The sequence below is a fragment of the Colletotrichum lupini genome, chromosome 4 (genome assembly GCF_023278565.1).
Source record: "Colletotrichum lupini chromosome 4, complete sequence".
Lineage (NCBI taxonomy): Eukaryota > Fungi > Ascomycota > Sordariomycetes > Glomerellales > Glomerellaceae > Colletotrichum > Colletotrichum lupini.
Window position 1 is genome coordinate 1212042 of NC_064677.1, and position 24887 is coordinate 1236928.

At 53.8% G+C, this 24887-nt stretch overlaps 7 protein-coding genes across 7 annotated transcripts; 5 read left to right on the forward strand and 2 right to left on the reverse strand.

The window, feature by feature from the left end:
- Nucleotides 1–77: 77 nt before the first annotated feature.
- Nucleotides 78–3124, forward strand: CLUP02_07480 (glycosyl hydrolase family 31; the record flags this gene model as incomplete). Its single annotated transcript, XM_049286474.1, has 2 exons — nt 78–162; nt 273–3124. The coding sequence occupies 2 exons, from the start codon at nt 78–80 to the stop codon at nt 3122–3124; spliced, it is 2937 nt and encodes a 978-aa protein (XP_049143617.1).
- Nucleotides 3125–3756: 632 nt separating this feature from the next.
- Nucleotides 3757–5613, reverse strand: CLUP02_07481 (uncharacterized protein; the record flags this gene model as incomplete). Its single annotated transcript, XM_049286475.1, has 7 exons — nt 3757–3847; nt 3995–4206; nt 4298–4671; nt 4746–4930; nt 4990–5212; nt 5322–5472; nt 5593–5613. 7 exons carry the CDS (start codon nt 5611–5613, stop codon nt 3757–3759), a joined length of 1257 nt encoding a protein of 418 aa, XP_049143618.1.
- An 876-nt stretch (nt 5614–6489) lies between these two features.
- Nucleotides 6490–9895, forward strand: CLUP02_07482 (uncharacterized protein; the record flags this gene model as incomplete). The annotated part of the gene is made up of 4 exons (XM_049286476.1): nt 6490–6608; nt 6677–6959; nt 7069–7549; nt 7629–9895. The coding sequence occupies 4 exons, from the start codon at nt 6490–6492 to the stop codon at nt 9893–9895; spliced, it is 3150 nt and encodes a 1049-aa protein (XP_049143619.1).
- A 4213-nt stretch (nt 9896–14108) lies between these two features.
- Nucleotides 14109–16352, forward strand: CLUP02_07483 (uncharacterized protein; the record flags this gene model as incomplete). The annotated part of the gene is made up of 10 exons (XM_049286477.1): nt 14109–14146; nt 14315–14392; nt 14447–14541; nt 14607–14712; nt 14793–14836; nt 14863–15045; nt 15104–15326; nt 15386–15819; nt 15878–16015; nt 16117–16352. The coding sequence occupies 10 exons, from the start codon at nt 14109–14111 to the stop codon at nt 16350–16352; spliced, it is 1575 nt and encodes a 524-aa protein (XP_049143620.1).
- A 118-nt stretch (nt 16353–16470) lies between these two features.
- CLUP02_07484 (mechanosensitive ion channel) lies at nt 16471–19071 on the forward strand (the record flags this gene model as incomplete). The annotated part of the gene is made up of 1 exon (XM_049286478.1): nt 16471–19071. One exon carries the CDS (start codon nt 16471–16473, stop codon nt 19069–19071), a length of 2601 nt encoding a protein of 866 aa, XP_049143621.1.
- A 1907-nt stretch (nt 19072–20978) lies between these two features.
- Nucleotides 20979–22307, forward strand: CLUP02_07485 (uncharacterized protein; the record flags this gene model as incomplete). The annotated part of the gene is made up of 4 exons (XM_049286479.1): nt 20979–21217; nt 21381–21443; nt 21511–21871; nt 21984–22307. The coding sequence occupies 4 exons, from the start codon at nt 20979–20981 to the stop codon at nt 22305–22307; spliced, it is 987 nt and encodes a 328-aa protein (XP_049143622.1).
- Nucleotides 22308–22785: 478 nt separating this feature from the next.
- Nucleotides 22786–23913, reverse strand: CLUP02_07486 (uncharacterized protein; the record flags this gene model as incomplete). Its single annotated transcript, XM_049286480.1, has 1 exon — nt 22786–23913. The coding sequence occupies one exon, from the start codon at nt 23911–23913 to the stop codon at nt 22786–22788; it is 1128 nt and encodes a 375-aa protein (XP_049143623.1).
- Between the last annotated feature and the right edge of the window lie 974 nt (nt 23914–24887).

The following is a 24887-nucleotide window of genomic DNA, read 5'->3' on the forward strand; positions in this document are numbered from 1 at the left end:
CTTCTTGATTCCAGAGTTTCTTGCAGCAGTTCGTTCAATCCTTTCGGACAAACACACAATCACCACACCCCTCCGCCATGGGGACCATCGGCAAGTCGTCCTACAAATGGACGACCTTCTTTGGTCTACTGGCGGCACTTAGCTGCATGATCCAGCCCGCAGGTAAGGACTCCCGTGACGCAATGACCTTTCTTTTACCTCACTTGTGTTGAATTCACGCTGCTTGGTTCCCCCAACTGCTTGACTTAGTGATACTGACAAGATAATCGCAGTCATGGTTAAGGAAAATGACTTCAAGAAGTGCCACCAATCCGGCTTCTGCAAGCGCAATCACGAGTATGCCGATAACGCTGTCTCCCAGTCCTCGACCTGGGCCGCTCCCTACAATATCCTCCCCGACTCTGCCTCACTCAAAGACGGCCAACTCCAGGCTGTAATCCTCAAGACCATCAACGATGCCCAGGAAACCGTCCGCCTCCCCATCACCGTTTCCTTCCTCAAATCCGGCACCGCTCGTGTGACCGTTGACGAAGAGAAGCGCCAAAAGGGAGAAATCGAGCTGCGAAACAACAGCCCTGCCCGCAAGGAGCGCTACAATGAAGCCGAAAAGCACGTCATTGTTGGTGGCTTGAACCTCGACAATGAGGCCAAGGTCGCCTACCAGGATAAGGACCAGATCACCATTCAGTACGGCCCCTCCTCCAAGTTCGAGGCTGTCATCAAGTTCTCGCCCTTCAGTGTCGACTTCAAGCGTGATGGATCTTCCCACATCAAGCTCAACGATCGCGGTTTGCTCAATATGGAGCACTGGCGCCCCAAGGTCGACAAGCCCGCCGAGGAAAAGAAAGAGGGCGAAGAGAACGCTGAGAAGGCTGAAACCACCGAAGTCAAGCAGGAGGACGAGAGCACCTGGTGGGACGAGACGTTTGGCGGCAACACCGACTCCAAGCCCCGTGGTCCCGAGAGTGTCGCCCTCGACATCTCATTCGTCGGATACGAGCACGTTTTCGGTATCCCTGAGCACGCTGGTCCTCTGTCTCTGAAGGAGACCCGTGGCGGCGATGGCAAGTACTCCGAGCCCTACAGACTTTACAACTCCGACGTCTTCGAGTACGTCCTCGACAGCCCCATGACTCTCTACGGAGCGATTCCTCTCATGCAGGCGCACCGCAAGGACTCCACTGTCGGTGTCTTCTGGCTCAACGGCGCTGAGACCTGGATTGACATCACCAAGGAGAAGGGCTCATCCAACCCCTTAGCTCTTGGCGTTGGCTCCAAGACCAACACGAAGACCCACTGGATCTCAGAGGCCGGTATTCTCGACGTCTTCATCTTCCTGGGCCCGACCCCTAAGGATATCTCCAAGACTTATGGCGAGCTCACCGGTACCACCGCCATGCCCCAGGAGTTTTCTCTCGGCTACCACCAGTGCCGTTGGAACTACATCTCCGATGATGATGTCAAGGACGTTGACCGCAAGTTTGATAAGTTCAAGATCCCCTACGACGTCATTTGGCTCGATATTGAGTATACCGATGGCAAGAAGTACTTCACCTGGGACGCCGACATGTTCAAGGACCCTATTGGCATGGGCAAGGCTCTTGATGAGCACGGCAGAAACCTTGTGGTTATCATCGATCCCCATATTAAGAGCGAGGGGAAGTACGATATCACCGAGCAAATGAACTCCAAGGGCCTAGCCGTCTTAAACAAGGAGGGCAAGCCTTTCGAGGGTTGGTGCTGGCCTGGTTCTTCGCACTGGGTCGATTGCTTCAACCCCAAGGCCGTCGAGTGGTGGGCTGGCCTCTTCGACTACGCCGCTTTCAAGGGCACCATGGAGAACACATTCATCTGGAACGACATGAACGAGCCCTCTGTGTTTAATGGACCTGAGGTTACCATGCCCAAGGACAACATTCACCACGGAAACTGGGAGCACCGTGATGTGCACAACATCAACGGCATGACCTTCCACAACGCCACCTTTGAGGCTCTCCTCACTCGCAAGAAGGGCGAGCTCCGCAGACCTTTCGTCCTTACCCGCTCCTTCTACGCTGGCTCTCAGCGTCTTGGTGCCATGTGGACAGGAGACAACCAGGCATCGTGGGAGCACCTGGGCGCTGCCGTTCCCATGATTCTGAACCAGGGCATTTCCGGATTTCCCTTTGCTGGCGCCGATGTTGGAGGCTTTTTCGGTAACCCCGAGCCTGAGCTGATGGCACGCTGGTACCAGGGCGGAGCTTTCTACCCCTTCTTCCGTGGCCACGCTCACATTGATGCTCGTCGCCGCGAGCCCTATATGCTTGCGGAGCCGTTCAGAGGCATCCTCACTGCCGCCATCCGCCTTCGCTACAGCTTGATGCCTTCGTGGTACACTGCCTTCTTCCACGCCCATCGCGACGGCAGCCCGATTGTTCGTCCCATGTTCTGGACCAACCCCACGGAGGAGTCTGGCTTCGCCATTGACGATCAGCTGTTCGTCGGATCGACTGGTCTTCTCCACAAGCCCGTTGTTGAGAAGGACAAGGAGTCTGTCGACATATATATTCCTGATGACGAAGTGTACTACGACTACTTTACCTACGAAAAGCTTGCCACTAAGAAGGGCCAGTATCTCACCAGGGACGTCGCCCTCGACCAGATCGCGCTTCTCATGCGTGGTGGCCACATCTTCCCTCGCCGTGATCGCCCCCGCCGTTCGGCTAAGCTCATGCGCTTCGACGACTACACCCTCGTCATCAGCGTTGGCAAAGATGGCCAGGCCGAGGGTGAGCTGTACGTCGATGACGGAGACTCTTTCGACTTCGAGAAGGGCCAGTACATCTACCGCAAGTTCAAGCTTGACGGCAAGACCATTGCATCCTCTGATGCGGAAGGCCGTGACTCCAAGTCTACCAAGGAGGGTTCCTGGCTCAAGGCCATGAAGGAGGTTTACGTCGACAAGATCATTGTTGTTGGTGCTACCAACCAGCTCAACAAGAAGGAGGTTACTGTCACGTCAGAGGGCAAGAGCTGGACTGTCCCTGTTCAGTACCACGCTGCCGAGAAGGGCCGCGCCGCCTACGCAGTTGTAGGCAGAGTTGCTGCCCGTGTTGGAGAGGACTTCAGCATCGCGTTGGCTTGAGACCGTACAAGGATACGAATCCACCGTCCGAGGGTGAGGAGACATACTTGAGCTGGCGCAACACCTCTGACGTGCTTCATCGTTGGATTCTTCGCCTGGGATGTCCTGAACGGCAGAACTCGACGATCAGGAGACGGGAAAACGACGAAGACGCCTGAGCGGTGAAGCACACTAAGAATAGACACAGTGAGCTCCACTGATCGCCACAAGGGCTGATGATCGAGAGACTTCACAAGTCATTAGAGCGCTCCATTAGAGAGAGAATTGACGAACACGTTCATAAAGATTGCTTAACTTGAGCATAAACTCCTTGCCCCTTTGTGACCCCATGCGATCTCGGTTATATAATCTAGAACTGGGGCGGTGGCTTGTGGGTGGAACGGTGCAACATCGGTCGGGGCTCCTCCGCTGCAGTGGATAGACTTCGTGGAGCCTCATTCCCAAGATTTCCGCTCCCCTCCGCCCCCGACTTCCGCCTGGAAACTATCCACGATGGCGTGAGTTCTGGCTCTGGAACTCCACATGTCCGGGGAGGCCTGTTAAGCTTCAACCAAGTACACAGCCTCGCTCGCTTGCGATGGGCTTGATTTCCCTGGTGGACCTCTGCATGGCGAGATGCTTAGGGGTAGCGGCTACAGCCTACAAACATCTTGTCCTGGATGACGACTTGGTTTCTGCGATGGGAAGGGCTCGCTCAATGCGCTAAATGTTGAGGCCAACCTTCTAGAGGGAGAGCGAGTTGCTCGCCTAGTTTGTAAACATTTGAGAATCACCTGTAAGATGCTTAGAATTGCGATTCCTACTCCATAGGTAACCCGAGCACCGACTCGTTGTCTGGGGCTATTTGCGTTTGGATTCGGACCAACTTACACGCTCTGCTCACTGAAAGCAGAAGAGATATCAAAGCAAAGCTTCTCTGCGGATATCTTTCCTGCACGGTTCAATTCCATTGCTTCATTGATTGACTGAGGGCTCAATCTTCCGAGCACCTTCACCGGAGGCGGTTTGATGGCATTCCTCTCAAGCAGACTTGGGAGCCGCTCGTACAGCTCAGCACTTAGCAGGTGATTCGGCATGGAGACCTATGGACACGATCTGTGAGCGACTCGCACGGCCTGGCGAGATCTTATGATGGAAGCCGAGCAGGAAAGAGGGAGAACGGGAAAGACGTACAGGCCAGTGCACTAGTCCTCGGTACGTATGAGCCTTCGGAAACGCGGTGAAGACGAACACATCAGTCACTTTGATGTTGCTTGGCACCTCCTCGGTGTTTGCCTTGCCCGGGCGGACTGTACAGAGAACTCCAGGTCTGCCGTTCAGAGCAGCGGCCGCCGTCGCTGAGGAGCTTGCGTTACCGATGGTGTCGAAGACGTGTGATAGCGTCGGTGCTGCGGTCTGGAGTTTGGCTACTACATCAGCGTCGTTGTAGTCAAAGACATAGGTAGCCCCGGCATTCTTGACGTAGTCGAAGTTGTGGGGACTGCAGGTGGTGACTACGGGGTAGCCGTGAAGCTTGGCTAGTTGGATGGCGAAGTATCCGACGACGGCTATGTTGGAACATTATCAGTAGCCTCAATCTTGTCTATTGAGAAACGCTGTGTCCGGTCATCTCATGACTTACAACTTCCGCCCCAGATGAGCACAGGAGGCTTTGTGGTAGATACATCCCGCGAGAGGCCGAGGCAATCTTCGGAGAATAGTGCTAGGTACGCAGTGTTTGCGGAAAGTGGAACGGCGCTGGCCTTAGGGCCCTCGACAGTTTTCGGAACCTTGAATGAGATGCGCTCATCGGCGATGCAATAGGACCTATCCAGTTCAAAACTTGTGAGCAAATCTACCTGAAGCGACCGTGAACGAAAACCTACGAGTAGGCCCCAACACCCTTTATCTCCCCTATAAGTGCAAGTCCAAGGTCAGTAACGCACAGTCTGTGAGAACCATGGGAAAACTTACCACCCCAAACTAACGCGGCAATTTTATCACCAACTTGCAACCTACTCACATTTGGATGAGCTTGAAAAACAGTGCCGACAAAGTCGCAGCCTAGGACAGCGCCATCTCCGAATGCATCGACGTCAAACGCAAGTCCTGGTGTGGAATGAGTAAGCTGGGCGTCAAACACAAAGCTGGAGCCGGGGATGATTGAGTTGCGGGTTGCGAGCCGCGGGGTTTGAGTGGTATGGCTTGCATGACATACTGTCCGTGGGATTGAATGCTGCCCATTCGACGCTGACGTAGACTTGGTGAGGTTGGAGGGCCGGTAGCGCGACGTTTTCCACAACGAGCTGTCGGTTCTTTTGAACGACGGCAACGGTCCTGTCCACGATACTCATGTCGCGAGAGGAAGGCTTGTCGAAAGTTTCAAAGTAACTCACAAGCACAACGGTGATGGAAGACAGATGAAGTTGAAACTGACTATGTACTTACTTAAGCGTACCTTGCTCTGGATGAATAGTAAGCACACTGACACCAGCAGCTCTGTCCCTCATTTACCCCTCTCGAACCCTGTTCCCCACTAGACGGTTGACGGCCGGCTACTCTTCCATTCTTCTCGAGAGCCATAGTAGAAAGTCAGAAACAAGGATGCAATTAAGCTTGGGAAGACTAGCCCTCTGAGAGATGTCGAGTAATTACAGCGTGGCGGAAGAGATCTAAGAAGCGCGGGTTCTGATTCCATCCACGGGGCTGCGAACCCGCGTTTTCGCATTCGTATGCCCCGCATCGCCGTTGCATCGCCGGCCCTTGCAGGGATGGCCTCGGCCGATATTATGACGACGGGTATCATCTTCCTGGGGAAGTGGCCCCTTCAAGCATGTAGCATGGAGAAAGCACGCACCTTTCAACGATTCCGGCATAGCTGATGACGATGTCTTGCAACCCAACGAGCAGTACTGGCAGATTGGACGTATGATGGATCAATTTCACCACCGCCTCAGGCCATCACCCGCGGAGTTGATCCTCAAGACTCACACAAAGTCTTCTCTTCCTGGTGTTGTTCAAACCATCTCGAGAAATGCCCAGTGCTGTACGCGTATAGGCCGCCATGACTTCGATCTCGTATACACCCAACCTTGGTGAGGCCGCAGTACAGGGTCTTGGAACTTTGATGTAATTTTGCACGCGTAACTCCATCTTCAATCGTAGATCTGATCTGCATCGTATTCAAAATTCCGCAGCCACTCATTAACCACGATGACCAGTATGATACTACTGGAGAATTCTTCCGATGAGAGCAGAGATGCGGTTCAAGTTCCGCGTACCTGGTCAATGACGCCCATCTTAAAAGGGGGCCGGAGCCTATTCGATTTTTCAGTTAAACAAGAATACCGACGCTCCCACGGGCTATCGCGCCACAATAAGACATCATGCGCGGCCTAGGAGCTCTTGCCGCACTCACAGCGTCATTATCAACTATATCCCAAGCCCACAGCCTTGACGACTTCGTCTCCCCTCCGAACATCTACCGCCCAAAGTTCAGATACTGGTGAGATCTACTCTACCCAAACCAGCCTTCCCTTAATTTCTCAACACTAACATCTCACCGTAAACGAGGCTCCCAGATGCCGAAGTTGACATCGAAGCCGTCACCGGCGACGTGGCCGAGATAGCCTCCGTCGGCGCCGGCGGCCTCGAGTTCTTACCCTACTACCAGTTCCGCTCGCCTTCAGCAAACTGGTCCACCTACGGCTACGGCACAAACGCTTCTCGCGCCGTCTTCCGCGCGGTGATTCAGGCGGCCGCGGACAATGACATCCTCTTTGACTTTTCAATTGGCGCGAATCAGGGGCAGGGCGTGCCCTCGGAGCCTGAGAGTGTTGGGCTGGCGTTGGAGTTGGTGAGTGTCGATTATTCTGCTTCTGAACTCACTTCCCGGGACTTAGATCCTTGGCCCTCTCGCGGAAATTGTGGTACGAGGATCGGGATGGCTAATACCACTTTACTAGGCATACGTCAACATCACAGTCGCCCCAGGACACGTCTTCAACGGGACCCTTCCCCTTTCAACTCAACCCGCGAGCCCCTCCCTCCACTTCTTCATGCACCCCTGCGAAGAATTCGGCCAGCAGAACCTCTCCTTCATCCTAGCTGTCGAAGAAACACCGGCATTCAATGCTTCATCCACAGCAGTCAGTCTCAGCCGTGTCATGGACATCACCACCTCAGTCGATCCCTATACGAGATTCATCTCATGGACGACCCCTAAAGACTCACAAAACGCATGGCGCATAATGGCCTGGTATACACGCTACACCAACCAGCGCTCCGTCGAAGGCGCGCCCGATGCCGCGACGTGGGTGCAGAACGGGTCCTGGGTCACCGATCACTTCAGCGCCGCGGGGGCGAAGAAGCTGACGGACTTTTTTGACGAATACATCGTCCCCGAAGGGCAGGACAGAGAGCTCCTCGCGCGGGTTGGTAAATACGGTATGTAGAGCTGCCATCATACACGGAGTCAAATCCCCATCAGGTCCAGAGGCCGCTGCTAATGTCTCAACCTTTCAAGCTTGGGAAGACAGCATGGAAATGGACACGGCCCTCTGGTGGACGCACAACTTCGCCGATACCTTCCGCGCACAAAGAGGCTACGACATCGCAACCTGCCTGCCCTTCCTCGTCCAACGTGAAAACTACTGGGCAGCCCAAAATCTCCCCTACGGCGAATCCTTCCTCTCACAGGACAACAGCACCATGGTCTCCCGCTGCAACGACGACTACCGCCTCACCCTCCAAGCCGGATACGAAGACTACATCCTTACAACCTCAGCATGGGCTCGCAAACGGGGACTAGAACACTCCAACCAGCCAGCCTACAACCTGCCCCTGAACATGCTCGACTCCATCCCCCTCGTCAACGCACCCGAAGGCGAGTCCCTCGGCTTCAACGACTCTCCCTCCCTCTACCGCCACGTCTCCGGCCCAGCTCACATGGCCCGCAACCCCGTTGTCTCCTCCGAAGCCGGCGCCGTCAACGGCGCATCGTACATCCAGTCCATCGCGGACCTGCTCCGCACCGTCCGCCGCGGTCTCGCGGGTGGTGTGAGCATGAATGTCGTCCACGGGTACGCGTATTCTGGCGTCTATGCGCAGACGACGTGGCCTGGGTATACCGTCTTCGCGTACACGTTTACCGACATGTGGGGGCCACGGATGCCGGCGTGGAGGGGGAGTAGTCAACACGTCGACAGCAAAGGTGACAACGATACCAGTGATGGGTTCATGGCTGATGCGATGGCGTATGTTGCAAGGAACCAGTTTGTCAGTCAAGTTGGTACCGCGAGGGTTGATCTTGCGTTTTATCAGTACGCTGCACCGTTCGACAAGGTGGTCTATGAGAGCGACAATCTTGAGGAGATGGGCTTCACGTACGACTATCTCGGCCCTGCAAGCTTCTCCTCCACGAACGCCGTTGTCGGCGAAGAGGGCATCCTTGCTCCGGACGGACCTGCGTATAAGGCACTCATCTTTGCCAACCAGACAAAGTTGACGCCGGAGATGGCGACGCGAACGAAAGTGTTTGCGGAAGCAGGACTGCCGATCTTCATTGTTGGAAGCCCTGATTTCCAGAGCGTTGGTTCAGACGGGGCCGCATCCGTTCCGGACATCATGGCTCAGGTTCTTAAGGTGGAGGGCGTGCAGGTACTTGCATCCGTGGAGGAGATACCAGCTGCTCTTGCTGCTCTCAACATCCGGCCTCGGGTCATGTTCTTGAAAGATGATGCTGTTGAGAAGTGGTATTCCTTCTCGCGGAGCACAGAGGATGCGGAGGTTGTGTTCTTGTATAACGACGGGGAGAAATCCACGACTACGAATGTTAGCTTCCGCGATATGGCGGGCAGGACACCGTACGTTCTCGATGCCTGGAAGGGCTCGGCATCACCACTTTTGCAGTACGTCGTCGAGGAGAACGACATCGTCGAGGAGAACGACATCGTCGTGCCGGTGACGCTCGTAGCAAACCAGACTACCATACTCGCCTTCTCCAACCAGGCCTCATTCGCAGATGATGAACACAACAGACCCTTCCTGCCTCGTCCGCCAAGCACTCACATAACATCGACCTCTGGTCTCCTCCAAGGCTTCTTCTATACCACGTCCCGAGACCCCAACACAAATGCCACGGCCAGCAATTACCGCATCACAGCACACCTCGCCCCCGGTACCACGAAAATCACCCTCTCCACCGGTAAAACCCTAACTTTCAACACCTCTCGGCTCCCAGAAGCAACAACCCTCGACATATGGAATATCACAGTCAATGACTGGCACAGCAGCAACGACTCCCTCTCCATGGAAATCGCCATCACATCTTACCGGTTCCTCAACAGCCCGTTAGCGCCCTGGAAAGACCTAGACCCCGTGAACCTGGCCAACACAAGCGGCACAGCAGACTACGAAGCCAGCTTCCAAACCCCATCCTATTCTACCGCGGTACAGCGCATAGGAGCCCATCTCCACCTAGGCGCCGTCACGGACGCAACGGCACTCCGGGTCAACGACGAGAGAATCGTTCTCGACGTGAACAGCTCGCCTGACGTTGTGGTGGACATCACAAACTGCCTGAATCCCTCCGAGGGCGCCGACAACGTGGTCATGGTAGAAGTTGCCTCAACGTTGTATAACCGCGTCAGAGCTGAGCAGGATAGCATCATGACGTCTGGTGGCGCTGCTTCTGTTGCGGGTGCGAATTACTTCAAGGCTCATCCGGCTGAAGAGTATGGACTCAAGGGGCCGGTGTCAGTTCAATGGGTCGAGGTTGTTGACGTCCTCTGAAGCAGAATTGTCAAACGTCTGAACAGACGGAGTGTGGTTTAGCCTCACTTTCTAGTGGCTATTTCACTGCTTCAAGGCACGCTCCGACTTCTGAAGCCGGCTGCATCTTTTATTTTCTTGTATAATATTTCTCTTCTGTGAATTGCACTTGTCCGCATTCGCAGGCAAACTCATGAGCTACAACTAATTATCGCTGAATTTGAAGATTGGCTTATTAGATCTTACATAGGGGTATCCGGAATATGATGTTTCGACGTCTTTCTGGTTACTTGTATCTCGTAGCCCACACAAGTCACAACAAACTTTGAGCTTGCAAGTGTGTGGTCGCGTTGCAGGAGTTGCGACGCCTCATTCCCTAATTATGGATTATGCAGCAACTCAGGGGTAGAGTTTGATTTACGAGAAAGTATGGCAAAGTGTCGTCTCCTCTAACCAAATTGCATGGCAGAAGAAAAGCGAAAGCAAAAGCATGGACGGCATGGACCCGAGACAACGCCAATATGATTCGCATTAGCGGTCTTGTCGAGAGATAAAGCAAACTCTCTTCATTGGATCCTCTCATTTTCATTCTCGTAATCGCCGCACGGGGCACAGGCATGGTGGTCGCACGTCGTTGGAAATCAGGGGGGTTCAGGGTGTTTCGCGCCAGGAGCCTTGCATGTGAAGAAACGTCGCTGTCGCGTCGCGGACTCGCGGCGGCTGTCCTCCGCTCCGGTACTCCATAGACCGGTGGGCTGGCGTGCGTTTGCTCCCATATGCGCTAGGCGGGCGGCTGCTGGTCCCCGGAAGGGAGCCCTGAAGCGCAAGGTCAGGGCACGTCGTCGGCAAGGGATATTGGATGGATTCTGGCTTGATATGGGCGGTCGCGAGCGATAGCACGGGCAGCGGATGGCGTGTTGATTCGTCTAGAACGTTGAGCAATTAGCAGGGCCAAGGAGCGGTCTGGCTCTTCTCAATCTTATTGCGCCTGGTTCAAGCGGCTTCGCAATCAAGGGTACGGGGTTGTGGAGGTCAAGGGCTCGCTGAGATCGCTACGAGAAAAAGCGGACACGAATTGTGGCGGTTGGCGATGCTTGTCACTCTTTTTCCCAGTCGGAGAATCGTGGGTCAAGGGATCTGCTTGCTCTGAGTTGTCCTCCCGGACTGATGCCGATCACCACTTCGATGGGAAGGGAATCTGCGGGCGTAGGATTGCTATTCGGGAGATGCGCGTAGACGAGCTCGTGGACCGAAAGCTTGAATGTCGAATCTGAGCGTGAGCAACGCGCCAGCCATCGCAGCCTCTGTATGGTTCGCTGGTGTGCGGCAGAGCGTGACGACATGCTGGCAAGTTTCTAGACGCGTAGTTTGACGGTGGACCAACTGGAGTGCTAGGCAACTTCGATCATTCGACGCCGATCGAGTTTTCCGACCGGCCTAGAATTTCTGGAATGGTCCTTGAGGTCCTATTGATTTGTGTGGCTACTGACACAGCCACTGAAGAGTTGCGATGAACTGCGGCTTTCGACGATGAGCCTGATTTTCTTTGCGACTGTCACTGCCAAGTGCTAATCGACAATGAAAAAGTCGTGTAGCTATTTTGGGAACCCAACACCATCAATTTGAAGAAAACTTTTCGGTGGCTGCAGCCACTATGGGTAAGTAGAGTGCGTGGTACCTGCATTCGGCACTCTTTCAGCGGCGAGCGATGTACCGTCCGCTACCACTGGAATGGGCAATGGCGGTGGTGGCAATCGGCTTCAAGGCAAGCATGAGAGAAAACGGACAGGCGGAAGTCTCAAGAGGGCAAGCCGGAGAGTGACGTGGTGATCATTTCGGGTTGGTGTGTTGTGTGCTGTGTGTCGCACTGCGTCGGAACCCTTCTGACACTAAGGCAGCTAGAGACGTGGGAAAAGAGAGATTTTCAGGAGGGTCGGAATTCCAAGGACGCTAAAAGGCGTTATCGCCGTGATGGTGTTGAGGCGAGATAAGGCATGTCTCAAAGCGTCAAATCGTGGTGGTGAGACTGTGAGACTGTAAGGTCTTCGTAGCCTGTGGTGTCAGTACAGGTAAACGAGTCTGGTCAGTGGTGAGACGGCTCAAGGTCCGACGGCAGCCTGTGAATTGCGGCCAGCGATATTGGTGTCCTGGAGTCTGAGTGGTTGGTGAGCTACCCTTGCAATTGTCTGATGTTCTGCGGTGGCTGCAGTCATCTCTCTCTTGTCCCATCTACGAGTGATCCACGACTCTGTGGTATCGTCAATGAGCCCGACCGACTGACTTTCCCATAGCCTGTAGAAAGCTTGACAAGATGACCCTGCGGAGCTTTGAGAGCTCAGTTTGGAGTCGGGAGTCCAGACCGACTCAACGATCCGGGGAGAGAGCAGAAATTCTGAAAACTCTTCTGGACGTTCTGGAGTCCGGGACATTGCAGACGAGGGGGGTTATCATGGATGCAGCGATACCATGGACAATTGGAGGTGAACGAGGTTGGGCTCCGTGTCTGAAGATTCGGCAGACTGTTGGTCGTGGGCCAAATCCAGCGACGTCGGACAGTGACGGCATCAAGCGTTGGAAACAGTGAGCCTCGAAAGATTCGGGGGACGGTGGGCCGAGCTGAGGGTTAGGGGCTCAGCGGCCGGGTCTTGGAGTCTTGGCAGGGGAAAAAACGGGTGAGGAGGACCCGTTTTGCCGTCGTCGAAGGCGGAACATGGAAGGTCCAGGAAAGACGCCGTGTGACGTCAGCCGTGGCGGGTGGGGCCATGTTGGGAGACCATGAGAGTGGGGGTCCACCGTAGCAAGAGGAAAGAGCACCCACGCATATCGCACCTGCACCCGACCGTAGGTCCATAGGCACAAACCGCAATTTGAATGAGAAGGAAGGTGCGTGTTTTGTTGGAGGTGACCCGACGCGAGGAAGGAACCGACACTGTAAGTTCGAGATCAGGAGGAAGGAGCCTAAGGAGTCGTCCTTTACGGCCCACCCAGCTGAATGACCTGAGGCACAAAGAACCCTTCCATTGGCAGGCGAATTATGCAGTCCGGAATCCGAGGTTGGTTGGTTGGTTGATTGATTTGCATGCGTGTTGATGTGACAAGGGCGGGTGACGGCCACTTTTTTGCATCAAAACATCGAATGAGCCATCCGCTGATTAGCCGCTGCAGACACATGCAGGATTGCCAGACAAGGACGGCAAAATCAGATCAGGGCAAACTTCAAGAGTATCCAGAGGGTGTACTGCCGCTAAGACACACCGGTTCTGCCATGGTTTCCGCTCGTGGAATGGATTTGCGGTAGTCCCTCGTATCGATACCAGTTTGGCCCGGCCTTAGTCTCTTTTCTACCATTGGCAGTTGTTCTCCCGCGCTTCGGGCTTCTGTAAGTCACCGTTGTCCCAGTTAGTGCCAAGTATCTTGCATAACCTCGAGGGAGGACAGGTGTGCTGTGCTGAGAGCATCTGTCGTCACTGGTTGGTGCTGGCGCCGGTGACACAATGGTCTCTGGTCTCTTCGGTCCTTTCCACAGTAGATTGGGCATTGGCGACTACAGCCATCGGACGCTATTTCTGTTGAGGGTGGCTTGCAAACTTGATGCTGCTAAATACCTTACTTAAGGCACTTGGTAGTATTCGCACGACAGTAAAGTGCAGCAAAGGATGCCGTGCCCCAAAAGTAACGGCCATGTGCGTATGTGCTGGTGGTTTACCCGGCCACCCGTCTTCATGCCCCTCCCCTGGCGTATACGTATGCCGGCATGACATGGCGATTCGGGCGGCAGCGTGTGTGATCTGCGACCGTCTGTTCGCGGGATCGGGCGAGACGGTTCAGTCGGTTGGTGGCGTCGGTTCGTTGCGACGCAGCGGAGAGCCTCACTATGCGACTGCGTCTCGGTGTCTCAGACGACGGCCACCACTAGGGCCAGGGATGAGGCGTGCGGATGGACAGGCAATACCGCAGTGGAAAGGCACCAAAAGGATCGCGATGACGGGCGATCGTGGGTTCGACCCAGTGGGGGTCTCCCAGTTCATTGTGCTCCAGTATACCATATGGATGCGCAGCTGTAGTCTCCGGATTCTCACCAGTACCAGTCATCTGCCATTCGAACGGAGAGTCGGAGACAATGTGAAGCTCGAAAGTGACCCATTGTTGGTATGGGGTTCCGATGATGTGTGGCAGGCACATCTCAATAGGGAATTCGATTCGCATCATCTTCTCCATGCGCGCATGTGCGGTGATGGATGTCTATGGGGCATATGACGATGAGGACAATGTGTAAACGACGACGACGAAGACGCTAGCCGCCATTCAGTTTAGAGCGGCCGCGGACCGGTGATGAATATTCGGCGCAAGGGGCGTGATGTGAACAGAGGAAAGCCAAGAAAGACCTTGGCAGTGCGACATATCGATCAATGAGTGATGCTGACTATCCGCAGCTTGCAGTGCACAGCAGTACTTTACAATGCAGTGCAGTGCAGTAGTTGCCGTGCTGCAAAACACAAAGTTTCGGTCGAGAGCGAAGTGAAAAGGCAACGGGGCTCTGCAATTCAAAGTTAATTGCAATGTTACAGCGAGAAAACCAGCCATGGCCTTATCGCCCATTGCGGTGCTCCCGAGTAAGGTAATCAACCTGACGGAGAGGATATTCAGGGTCCCTCCCTTCCCCCTTTGTGCCTTCCGTCTATAATACCTAGCACGATACGGCAGGAAGCGAGTGGGTGTGGTCGTTGAGAAGTCAGGAAGGCAATTCAAAGCTCCGGGGGAACAACTTCAATCTCTGGACCCCTGGACTCTAGAAGACAGAAGGACCCTTTCTCAGTCCTTGGAAACCAGCGACATCCGTCCTCACCACCACACAGAGAAGAATAAGAAAAAAAAGGGAGGGGGGAAGGAACGAAAGCTTCCTACCCGTGGAAAACAGCTACATCCCAGTGAAGGAGGCGCTCGAGATTCCAAGGTTTCCAGGTTCACGAATTGAATGTTCCCTGCAGCGGCTCTCCCGTCAGATAGCACGGACCCGGTTTTGAGCCCAGTGCCAGCCGGCATATCGCTGTCGCATTCGCTGCCACTGCCACCCTCCGCGGGTGCAGCGTGCCCAAGCTCCCACTCCGAGAAAATGTCACTCAAAAACATGAACAGCTCCTGCTTCAGCTATCGTAAAGTACATATTCAAGGTACTTTTTTTTACTGACCTTAGTTCTCAAATCGAGGATTACTGCAATTTACCTACAGTTCCAGTATATGCTTTGAGCAGCAAACACCAAGGGGAAGAGGTTCAACCACCAAGAAATGCCATTGCCAAAGCCAGATGGACCAGATTGATGGCCCCAACATCCAGGTCCAAGGCCCACGCCCAGCTAAAAATGGAGACCCAATTTTTAAATGTTAATGACGAGCAAGCCCCCCAAGCAAGATCATCGCGCGTCGCCCCCATTCTTTTTCTCTGGGCACCGACGTGGCGCCGCGGGTCGAAGCAGCGATTCACAAGCGCCACCACTGGTCAACGTGAACAAGGCTCGGACGTGCAGATAGAATTCTGGAGCCAATTCTTGGAATCGTCGCTGTCGTCAAATTCTTGGTTCCCACCCCGTCCCTCTATATTTCATTGAGCTCAAACACCACCCCCCGGGGGCCCCTCGCGCCCTCCAATGCCAGAGAGGAAACAGAGGTCCAGTTTTACTCTACAAGTCCCTGTTTCTCTAAAATGACCGAGAGAGACTGGGGAATCGGAGTGTCGGGGACTGAAGCAGTACCCATATCTTTGCTGCCATTGCCTGCCAAAGCTCCCATCCAATGTCACCAGGAGCGTGAAGAAAAAGAGTCCAGACTGCGCGACCGCTTGCTGATTAACAACTGCAAGCACATGGAAGTGCTCGTGCCTGCCATTTCTGCTGATTGCCTTTTCGGTCTTGGCCCCCTTGCTCTTTCCCTGTTCACTTATTCCCAAGGTCTCCATCTGAATCTGAAGAGGTACGGGGATACTTGGTGACTTCCATCGAACCTAAGCTTTCCCATCGACAAAAGACGGGAAGGTGCACCTCCCAAGAAATATTTCATCCAGCCCTCCTCCCCTCGACCTTTCAACGAGCTCCATCCCCAGCTCTTTCCCTCCCATTTCTTTCCCCAGCTTTACCGGCTCTCCAGGTACATTTCACCCACGGGAAAATAGGAAGGTACCAATTTTCGACTGGAGTCTTCTTGACTGAAGAGTCTACCGTCCTCCTCTCTCCTGCCCATCCTCGCAGTTCCTGCCGGTGGTCATAGCTACCTTACTCACCCCGGAACACACACCGCGAGTACTTGCGCCTTTGTCACCACCAACCGGCGGCAATTCTCTCTCACCGAGAAAAAGAGCGAAACGACCCGACCGCAAACGCCAATCGCGAATTTGCATCATCTTGCTGCCATTCTTTTGCCTCTGACGGCATTTATCGGGCCTATTCGCCTTTACCTACACAAAGCAAAAGGGAGGACACCTTGATCCCTCGGAAATCCAAACGACCACAACGTTTTACCTTGGACACACATATTCCACTTACACCACATAATCTTGCCCAACTCAACCGACGGCCCCTCGCGGCCTCTTCATCCCGCCCACCATGACGACGCCAACAAATAATCGCGATCGCGCCAATTCAGACGAAAATGAGAAGCATTCTCAGCATACGGACGATAGTCTCCAAACCGCAACTGATCCCAATTCTCAACCAACTCACCCCGAAAAGTTGACGAGATTAAACACCGACAACCACCTTCATATTCCCCAAGAGACGCATGGCGGACCAATGTCACCGCAAGACTCACGAGAACAAGCCTCACGCCTCAATGACGATTTGGAGTTGTTGCGCGCCGAGCGCCTCATCTCCAACCAAGAACATGAAATGTCCCAGCAGCGTTCTCGCCAGGGTAGGACCCGCGAGATGGAGCCCGAGGATGTCTTCGCTACCAACGGTCCAAACCCTGCCGATGCCGCTAAGCCGCCGCCCGAGAAGAAGGCCGGTGCCTTCGCCTTCGCATTGTGGAAGTGGCTGAGGAAGTTCCCACGTGTTTTCCGATACTTTGTCTATCTGATTCCCGGTGCCGCGCTTCTTCTCATTCCGGTTCTCATCGGTCACTTCGCCGTGGACGCCGAAAGCGCTACCGTTGGTGGTGCCTACGGCGTTTATCTCACTTGGTTCGGAATCTGGCTCGAGGTTGTCTGGTGCTCATTGTGGGCTACGCGTATGGTTACCAGCTTTATGCCCCTCACCTTTGGCGGTATTGCCATTGTCATGGGCTCTTCGAACCATAAGAAATGGAGGGATATCGGCCAGGGTCTGGAGCTGCACACTGCCCTCTTCATGTGGATGCTCGCCATTCTTTGCTCTTACTCGCCCATACTCGAAGACCACCGCGTTCTTCCCGACGGGTTCAACCCGGACACCGACACCAAGCCGGATCTCAAATGGGTCGATATCGTCCAGAAGGTCATTATCGCTTTCTTGGTCCTGGCTGCTCTCAATTGGGTGGAGAAGATCTGCATCCAATGGATTGCCACATCTTTCCATCAGCGCACCTACGTCCAACGAATCGAGACGAACAAGAGCGATATCGACCATTTGGTCCACCTTTACGAGCACTCCAAGATGCGAATCAATCGCGAGGACTCTATATGGCTCACAACCGAGAACGGCAACAGGTCAGGCGCCCGTACCCCAATGGGTGTCGTCGGAAAGAATGTTCGCACTGCCTTCAACAAGGCCGGTGGCGTTGCGGCTCGTGTTGGAAACGACTTCATAGGACGAAAGGTCGCTTTCAACCATGCCCGCAAGATTACATACGAGATGTTGCGTAACACGGGTTCTGCTCATTCTCTTGCCCGCCTCATCTTCCGGAGTCTCGCCAAGGACGGTCAAGAGACCATCTACCTTGAAGACATGCAGTCCGCCTTCAAGACCAGTGAAGAGGCCGAACACGCCTTTAGCATTTTCGACAAGGATCTCAATGGTGATATCTCTATGGAAGAGATGGAACTCACTTGCAACGAAATTCATCTTGAGCGCAAGGCCATCGCTGCCTCGTTGAAGGACCTCGATTCCGTCATCAAAAAGCTTGATAAGGTCTTCCTCGTCATCATTGTCATTATCGCCATCATCGTCTTCATTTCCATTCTCTCAGGCTCTGCCGCTGCCGGTCTCGCTTCTGCCGGATCCAGTTTCCTCGGTCTCGCATGGCTGCTCCAGGCCAGCGCCCAAGAGTTCCTGCAGTCCATCATCTTCGTATTCGTCAAGCACCCATTCGATGTCGGTGACCGCGTCACTGTCTACGGCAACACTGGTACCACCGGAACTGGCGACGATTACTATGTTACGGAAATTTCCCTGCTGTACACCGAGTTCAAGAAGATGGAGGGTCACATTGTACAGGCACCCAACAGTGTGCTGAACACCCTTTTCATCCTCAACCAGCGCCGTTCTGCCGGTCTGGCTGATCCTATCGAGCTCAAGCTTGGTTTCGGCACCGATCCGGAGCTCATCGAGGAGCTCAAGTCTCGCATGCTCAACTTCTGCCTCGAACACAAGCGCGACTACCAGCCTCGCATTATTACTGAAGTCCGCACTCTTAATGAGGTTCAATCTTTCACCATGAACTTGATCTTCTTCCACAAGTCCAACTTCCAGAACGAACTGCTCCGTCTGCAAAGACACAACAAGTTTGCCGCCCAGCTTATGGCCGAGGTTCGCGCTGTTGGTCTCCAGGGCCCTTGGCAGGTGCAACCTGGTGGTTCCCGCAACACACCCTTTTACTGGGCAGGCGGCGCCCCTCCTTCGTACGACTCTTCCAAGAACGGTGGTCCCAGTGGCATCGAGCCTGCGACGCCTGGAGGCGACTCTCACTCCATTCACTCTACTACTCAGCCTACTACAGCGGGGACTGCGGTGGCCACTCGCGCTCGCGCCGATTCCCGCACTGGTATGACGCCTTTCATTGACAACAACTGGAGCGATTTCCAGGACGTGTTTGAGGCTCGCAGAGAGGTCCACCAGCCGCACGTCGCTCGCCTCCAGAGCATCCGCGAACGAACCGACCTCGAACGCCCAGAAAGCGCGACGTCAGGCGCCGCGGCTTCAATAGCTAGTCACGATTCTGGATCTCAGCGCCGACGCTTCTTTGGCCGACCGCGGAGTTCCAGCAGAGCCAAGACCGGCGACATTGTTTAGATTAAAACAACAGACGATGAGATCTCTTTTTCCCAGCAGAACAGAAGTCCTTTCCCTTGCACCCAGGCTCGGGACACCTACACTCTTTTCATAATGCGATATTTGTAATCAGCGAAGCGAGAAAAGCGACCTAGAGAAGGAGAAGATAGAGAAGAGTTTGCATGATCACCTGTGCGTACGAAAGGATCTGGGTAGAACGCCCGAGTATCTGTCGCAAGGTGTCGACGGAGTTTTATTTCACAGAAATTGGCATTAGGAGCGAAAAGACGCTTTCCTTTGGACAGACAGAAATCGGGGTAAAATACCCAAATAGAAGCCTCGATTCGTAATTCATCTTGCGTATACCCATTCCGCTCACTTGCTGTAGTTGACAGCTTTCGACTCATCTTCAGTTGCTGATTGTGTCATCGTACGAACAGTGATTCTATCGTGTTCCCCCTTACTCGAGGTAATTCGCACCAACCCAACGCAGGTTTATCTTATGTCAGGCAGGTTCTGCGTGGGCCACGGGATATAGTTCGAAAGGCGCGCCAGGCGCCGCCTCTTGTATGCTTCGCAATACTGCCCTTTTCCCCGTTCTTTGTCTCTTCAGCCGAAAACCGCATGACCAGCGAGCACGTCCTCTTCTCCTGATGAGATTGTTTACCAGGAGAGGTTCGTTCCGATGTGGACCGGTAAGTGGAGGTTGGAGAAAAGACTTTCAACGGCGCAACCCCTCCACCAAAGTAATTCCCCTAGAAAAGTCCATACTGAGACATCAAGCTAGGTAAATAACGTCCTTCTCAGGACAATTCAGCGAATGTCTTTTGATATCATCCGAATCAAGGATACTGCGCCAGGATTCCGTTCACGTCCCGCTCCCTTCGGCACCCTCCTCCTCCCCCGGACTGCGATGCCGGGTTATCCGGAACAGGGCGCGGCGGCTTTCCCGGTAAAAGATGCACTCTCTGTTAGTGCCAAGGATATATCAACATACCTTAATTTTAAAGGACCGGCTTTATTTGCCATTTCGAACAAGCCAAACCCGAGCTTGCGGATAAGGTTTTGGGTCCTTTTGGTCCCAAGTCCCAAGCTCGCTTCCTCGGTTAACCGGGAAAGTCGGCATGCTAGATGGATGTCATATCCTAGGTATGTAAGCTATTCGTGAGGCAACTCCTAAGACGACGTAGCTGGGCTTCGATATCTTCACCTAACCGTCTTTTCTTCGCTTGGCATAGTATGCTCCTTGAACTGAAATAGACGTCACAAGGCTTCTTGCGGAGTTTTGGTGCACTACCGGATCATGATTTCCTTAATCAACATGAATCCCTGGGTCGTAAACTCAATTCTCAAGACGTCCAGTTGAAGCGGGGCCACATTGGTACAAGTCCGGGATGGGAGGCCCGAAGAAGTCTAAAAGGGCAACTTTACGTGGTCATTTACAGGGAATGGGCTGGTTCTATGCATACTCGCCAAGCATTATACACTATATTTTCCAGAGGCATTGTTAGAATCTCAGGGTAAAATCGTGGACCAAGAAAGTCAACATGAAGATATCGGATCATCTGACCTCTATCTTAGATCGCCAAGACACGAAGCTCTACACAAAAATGGACGATTTAGGCACGAAGAAGAAGACCCTCTTGGGCAGGATCTTCTGAGTCCTGCTTGCAAACGGTTTCTCTTATTTAAGAAAAAGGTCAAGCGCAAGTCGACGATGGCCTCAAGTGGCTGTTGGCAAACTTACTAGCTGTCTCTGCCAGATTCTACCGGCCGTTCGTCCACTACACCAGGGCGACATTCCATTCGTTTCTCGCAGTCCCGCAACGCCCATCCCCAACTCTCATCCCGCGAAGGCATCACACGACACCTTTCGTTCTTCCCACGCCCCCAACTCCGCAGGATTCTCCTCGCGTGATACCGGAACCATGGCGAGGATACTCCTCGCTCTAGCTGCCCTCCTCGCAGCAGCGACAGCCACGTCCGCAACCTGCACCAACCCCTCGGTCCGCAAACCATGGACCGCCCTGACGGAAGACGAAAAGGCAAGCTACATAAACTCGACGCTCTGTCTAATGGACCCGTCGCAAGCGCCAGCCAAAGTCGGAAGCTGGGGCGCGACGAGCCGTTGGGAGGAGTTGGTTGTTGCGCATATTGCGCAGGTTCGGTATATTCACACAGTGGTACGTGCAAACACGACAACAAGTGTCTAGATACATGCCGTCGGACTGTTGGACTTCCGTCTTGAGAAGTGTGTGCTTGAATATTGTTATTCAATGAGGCTAATCAGACCGAGTAACCGATAAGGGCGCCTTGTTCCCCTGGCATAGATGGTACACCAAGATCCACGAAGACCTCCTCCGTAACGAATGCGGCTACACAGGTCCATACCCGTACGCCTGCCCTCCTCCCTGGTTCTCTCTCCGCAGGAATTCAGCACCCAACTCACACCTCCTCCAGCTACTGGGACCAACAAACAGATCAATCCCTCTACCTCATCCAAAACGCTTCCGTCTGGGACACCGCATCCACAGTCAAAGCCTTCGGCACAGGTCGGACCGACGCATCCACAAACTGCATCCTCGACGGCGCCTTCACGGACTACCGCGTCCGCTTCAACACGCAACTTGAACGAGACGAGACAGGAGGAGGCGGCGTTTGTCTCACACGCGCCCTAAACCAGACGGCGTTCGATACCGTCTCCCAAGCGAACGTCGTAGAGCCCTGCATGGCGCTTGACAAGGGTGATGATTACGGGGAGATGTTGGGGTGTCTTGGGAATACACCGCATAGTGGTGGGCACTTGGGCGTCGGTGGCATCGTGAGTTTTCTCTCTTCCTTTGGTCCATCTCCTGCTCTCCCAGCATCGAGCAGAGCGAAAGGACTCTTCTCGGCAAAAAGGTCATCGAATCCAATGCTGAATAACATCACAGATGCGCGACCACGCCCGCTCACCCGCTGACCCAATCTTCTACCTCCACCACACGAACTTCGACCGCCTCTGGTGGGAGTGGCAGACTTCCTCTCCCGGCAGGCTCTACGCGATGGGCGGCCCCAACGTCGCGGCGAACCAGATCTTTCTCGACGCGCAGCCAAAGATCCTGCCCGAGGACATGTTCCTCCCGTACTTTGGAGATGGAGGCAGCAACGTCACGACGCTGGACCATATTTTGTGGATGCCTGGGTTGGCTGAGAATATCACCATTAGGGACACGATGGATGTCCGTGGGGATAAGATGTGTTTTGAGTATGTTTGAACGGGGGTGATATCACCGTGATGATTGTCTTGCGATCGATGAGATTGTGATGTCAAAAAGGTCGAGGCCCGGAACTTGTGGAAAGGTATGCAGCCCTTATACATAGGCAACTCAGGGAGAGTAGAGCGGGGAGACCACTGGAACATCGCCATGAAAGCAAGCTAACGAACGCTTTCGTTAACAGTTCAATGCGGAAATTTTGACATGATGCTTGATTTGAGGTCTATGATATACATGAGGCCTTGGAAACAATACTATAAGGTCGCCACCAAAAGAGATATAAGGTTTGCTCGTCCGAAGGGCCGTTTGATGAACCGCTCCTCCCAGTATCTCGCATTGTTCCCAACCCTTCACTTCTACCTTATGATAAGCAGACTTCAAGCTCAACCTTGAGCCATACACGTCATAAAATCGACCCCATCCATATCGATACAGCAACAAAACGTCATATCATAGGGACAAGCTCCAAGCAACAATGTTACCAACATAGTGTAGCAAAGGTACAGTTGCTTTCGATGACGACCTCGGAGTACGCAGGGTAAAGTACGTCAAAAGCGGAGGCAATGGCGGTGTTGTATTCGTCGTTGAATTTGGTGGCGTTGCACTCGCTGCAGTGGATTCCCATACCGGGTTCCGGCCACTGTATCTCGTACCCAATGAAGCCCTTGAGCTCTCCAGTAGCCATGTCATATGCTGTGAGATTGAAAGTTGCCGGCAGGGTGAGGGTGTCGTCAGAGGTGTCATTGGCAAAGGGTGCTGGCCCATGATTGTAGACGAAGTAGCCATCAGAGCCTGGGACGGTACCAAGGTTCTTGAGTGCGTTGAAGAAGACAGGCAGAAAGTTGAGGGGAGTAGCGTTGGTGCCTTGGCAATGGGCCGTGACGGTCGAGTTGAGACGGTTCGAGAAAGGGTAAGGACTGCAATAGCCGTCTGTGGTGAAGAGGATGCTGCTCAGGAAATGGGCAATGGTGCCGTACCAGATGGCAGGGCGGGGGCTGACCTCGACCTTGACGCTGAGAGTTCTTCCTTCAGCTGAGGGCTTGTTGGTACCACCTGTTGAGGCGGTTCCGTTGTCCGTAGGAACCCAGACGCCAGGAAGTCTGGCCCAAGGAGTTGGACCGTTCTCAAGGTGGTTGCAGATGAAAGCTGAGATGCAGGTAGAATTGCCGGAAGCGCTCATACTGATAGGGCGTCCGCGATAGGTGTAACACCAGAGGGTGGTACCGCCGTCCTTGGTGCTCATGGCCTTCCCGGCACGCAAGAGCTCTGGGGTGCCGTCTTCGATCCAGGCAGACCAGGTATCGCCGTTTGAAAAGGTTGCAGAGGCACCCTCGTAGTTCCAGGGATATTTGCCGTCATTGTAGGGCATCTCGACAACCATGTCAGGAGGAGCAGGGTCGGTCTCGGCTGGAGTGGACCAGATGGCACCTTTATACCAGTTCATCTGGCGGGATGTGGACCAGGTTAGGTTCTCTGGGTTAGAGCCAATGCCGCAGTCAGCTAGAACCAGGTTCTGGTCAGCGTTGCCCGGGGCGAGGCGGTGCAGATTGAAAGGGTTCAGGGAAGATATGACCGTAAAGGCCTTGAGAGTGCGTGAGAAAGTCATCTTGCTGAGGGAAGAGAACCAAGGTAAAGACGGACAATAGGACAGAACCAAGAAAGAGAGGATTGAAGTTTCGAGGTGATGAGGTTTCGGTCCAAGATTTGTGGTGCTGTTGAGGTGTTGAAGAAGAGACGGAGAAGAGAAGATGGAAGTGAGCAACAGGAAGTGTACCGCGAATGGCAGAGAAACTCTAGAAGAGCAGCTGGAAGGCGGAAGGAGGGCCCAATGAGTTGAAACTTGTTCCTTCCGTCCATCAATGTTTGAGCCTTGGAGGTTCTTGCTATGGGAAAGAAGTAGACACAGTACCTGACACTTGGCGTGTAAGTGACCACGTTGTGACCGAGTGGTAACTCCCCTCAGAAACCAAGGACTCAGAGCAAGAGTAAGAAGGAAGGAAGGAAAGAGAAGCGGAGGTCAGAATTCCATTAGAGAAGCAACGGTGACAGTACCCTCGGCCCCTTCCTGGCACGGTAGGTACAGTCTGTACATGGTGATGCTTCACTTGGGGATGGCAAACTTGAAGCTACGATGGCGCTGCCAGAAACTCGGCCGCCTGCAGCAGGAAGGACAGAGAAAAGGTGACAGCAACCGTTCTTCTCATGGCATTCTCAGAAAGAATTGAGACTATTACCTTACACATTCCCCTTTGAAAGCTCCCATGGTGACTCAGCCTTGGATCTGATTGGGAAGAAGGTGGCATTCGGGATGACCCTTTGGCTTCTGAACTGGAAACAGCGAGTGCACCTCATGCACTCCCAAATGATTCCTTGAAGCTTCGTGACACGTGGAATGCCGGGTAGTGCCTTGTTCCATCGGCCGGTTCATGGGATGGCATTCGCGACTGGAGCTTAAACAGGGATGGACCTTGACGACTGGGTGATGCCTCTCTCTCAAGCTACCATTGGCTGTCGAGGGAGGTCGGATCTTCAAGGCACTAAACAGGGTAACAATAATCATGAAAATCATTTCTCAATCCT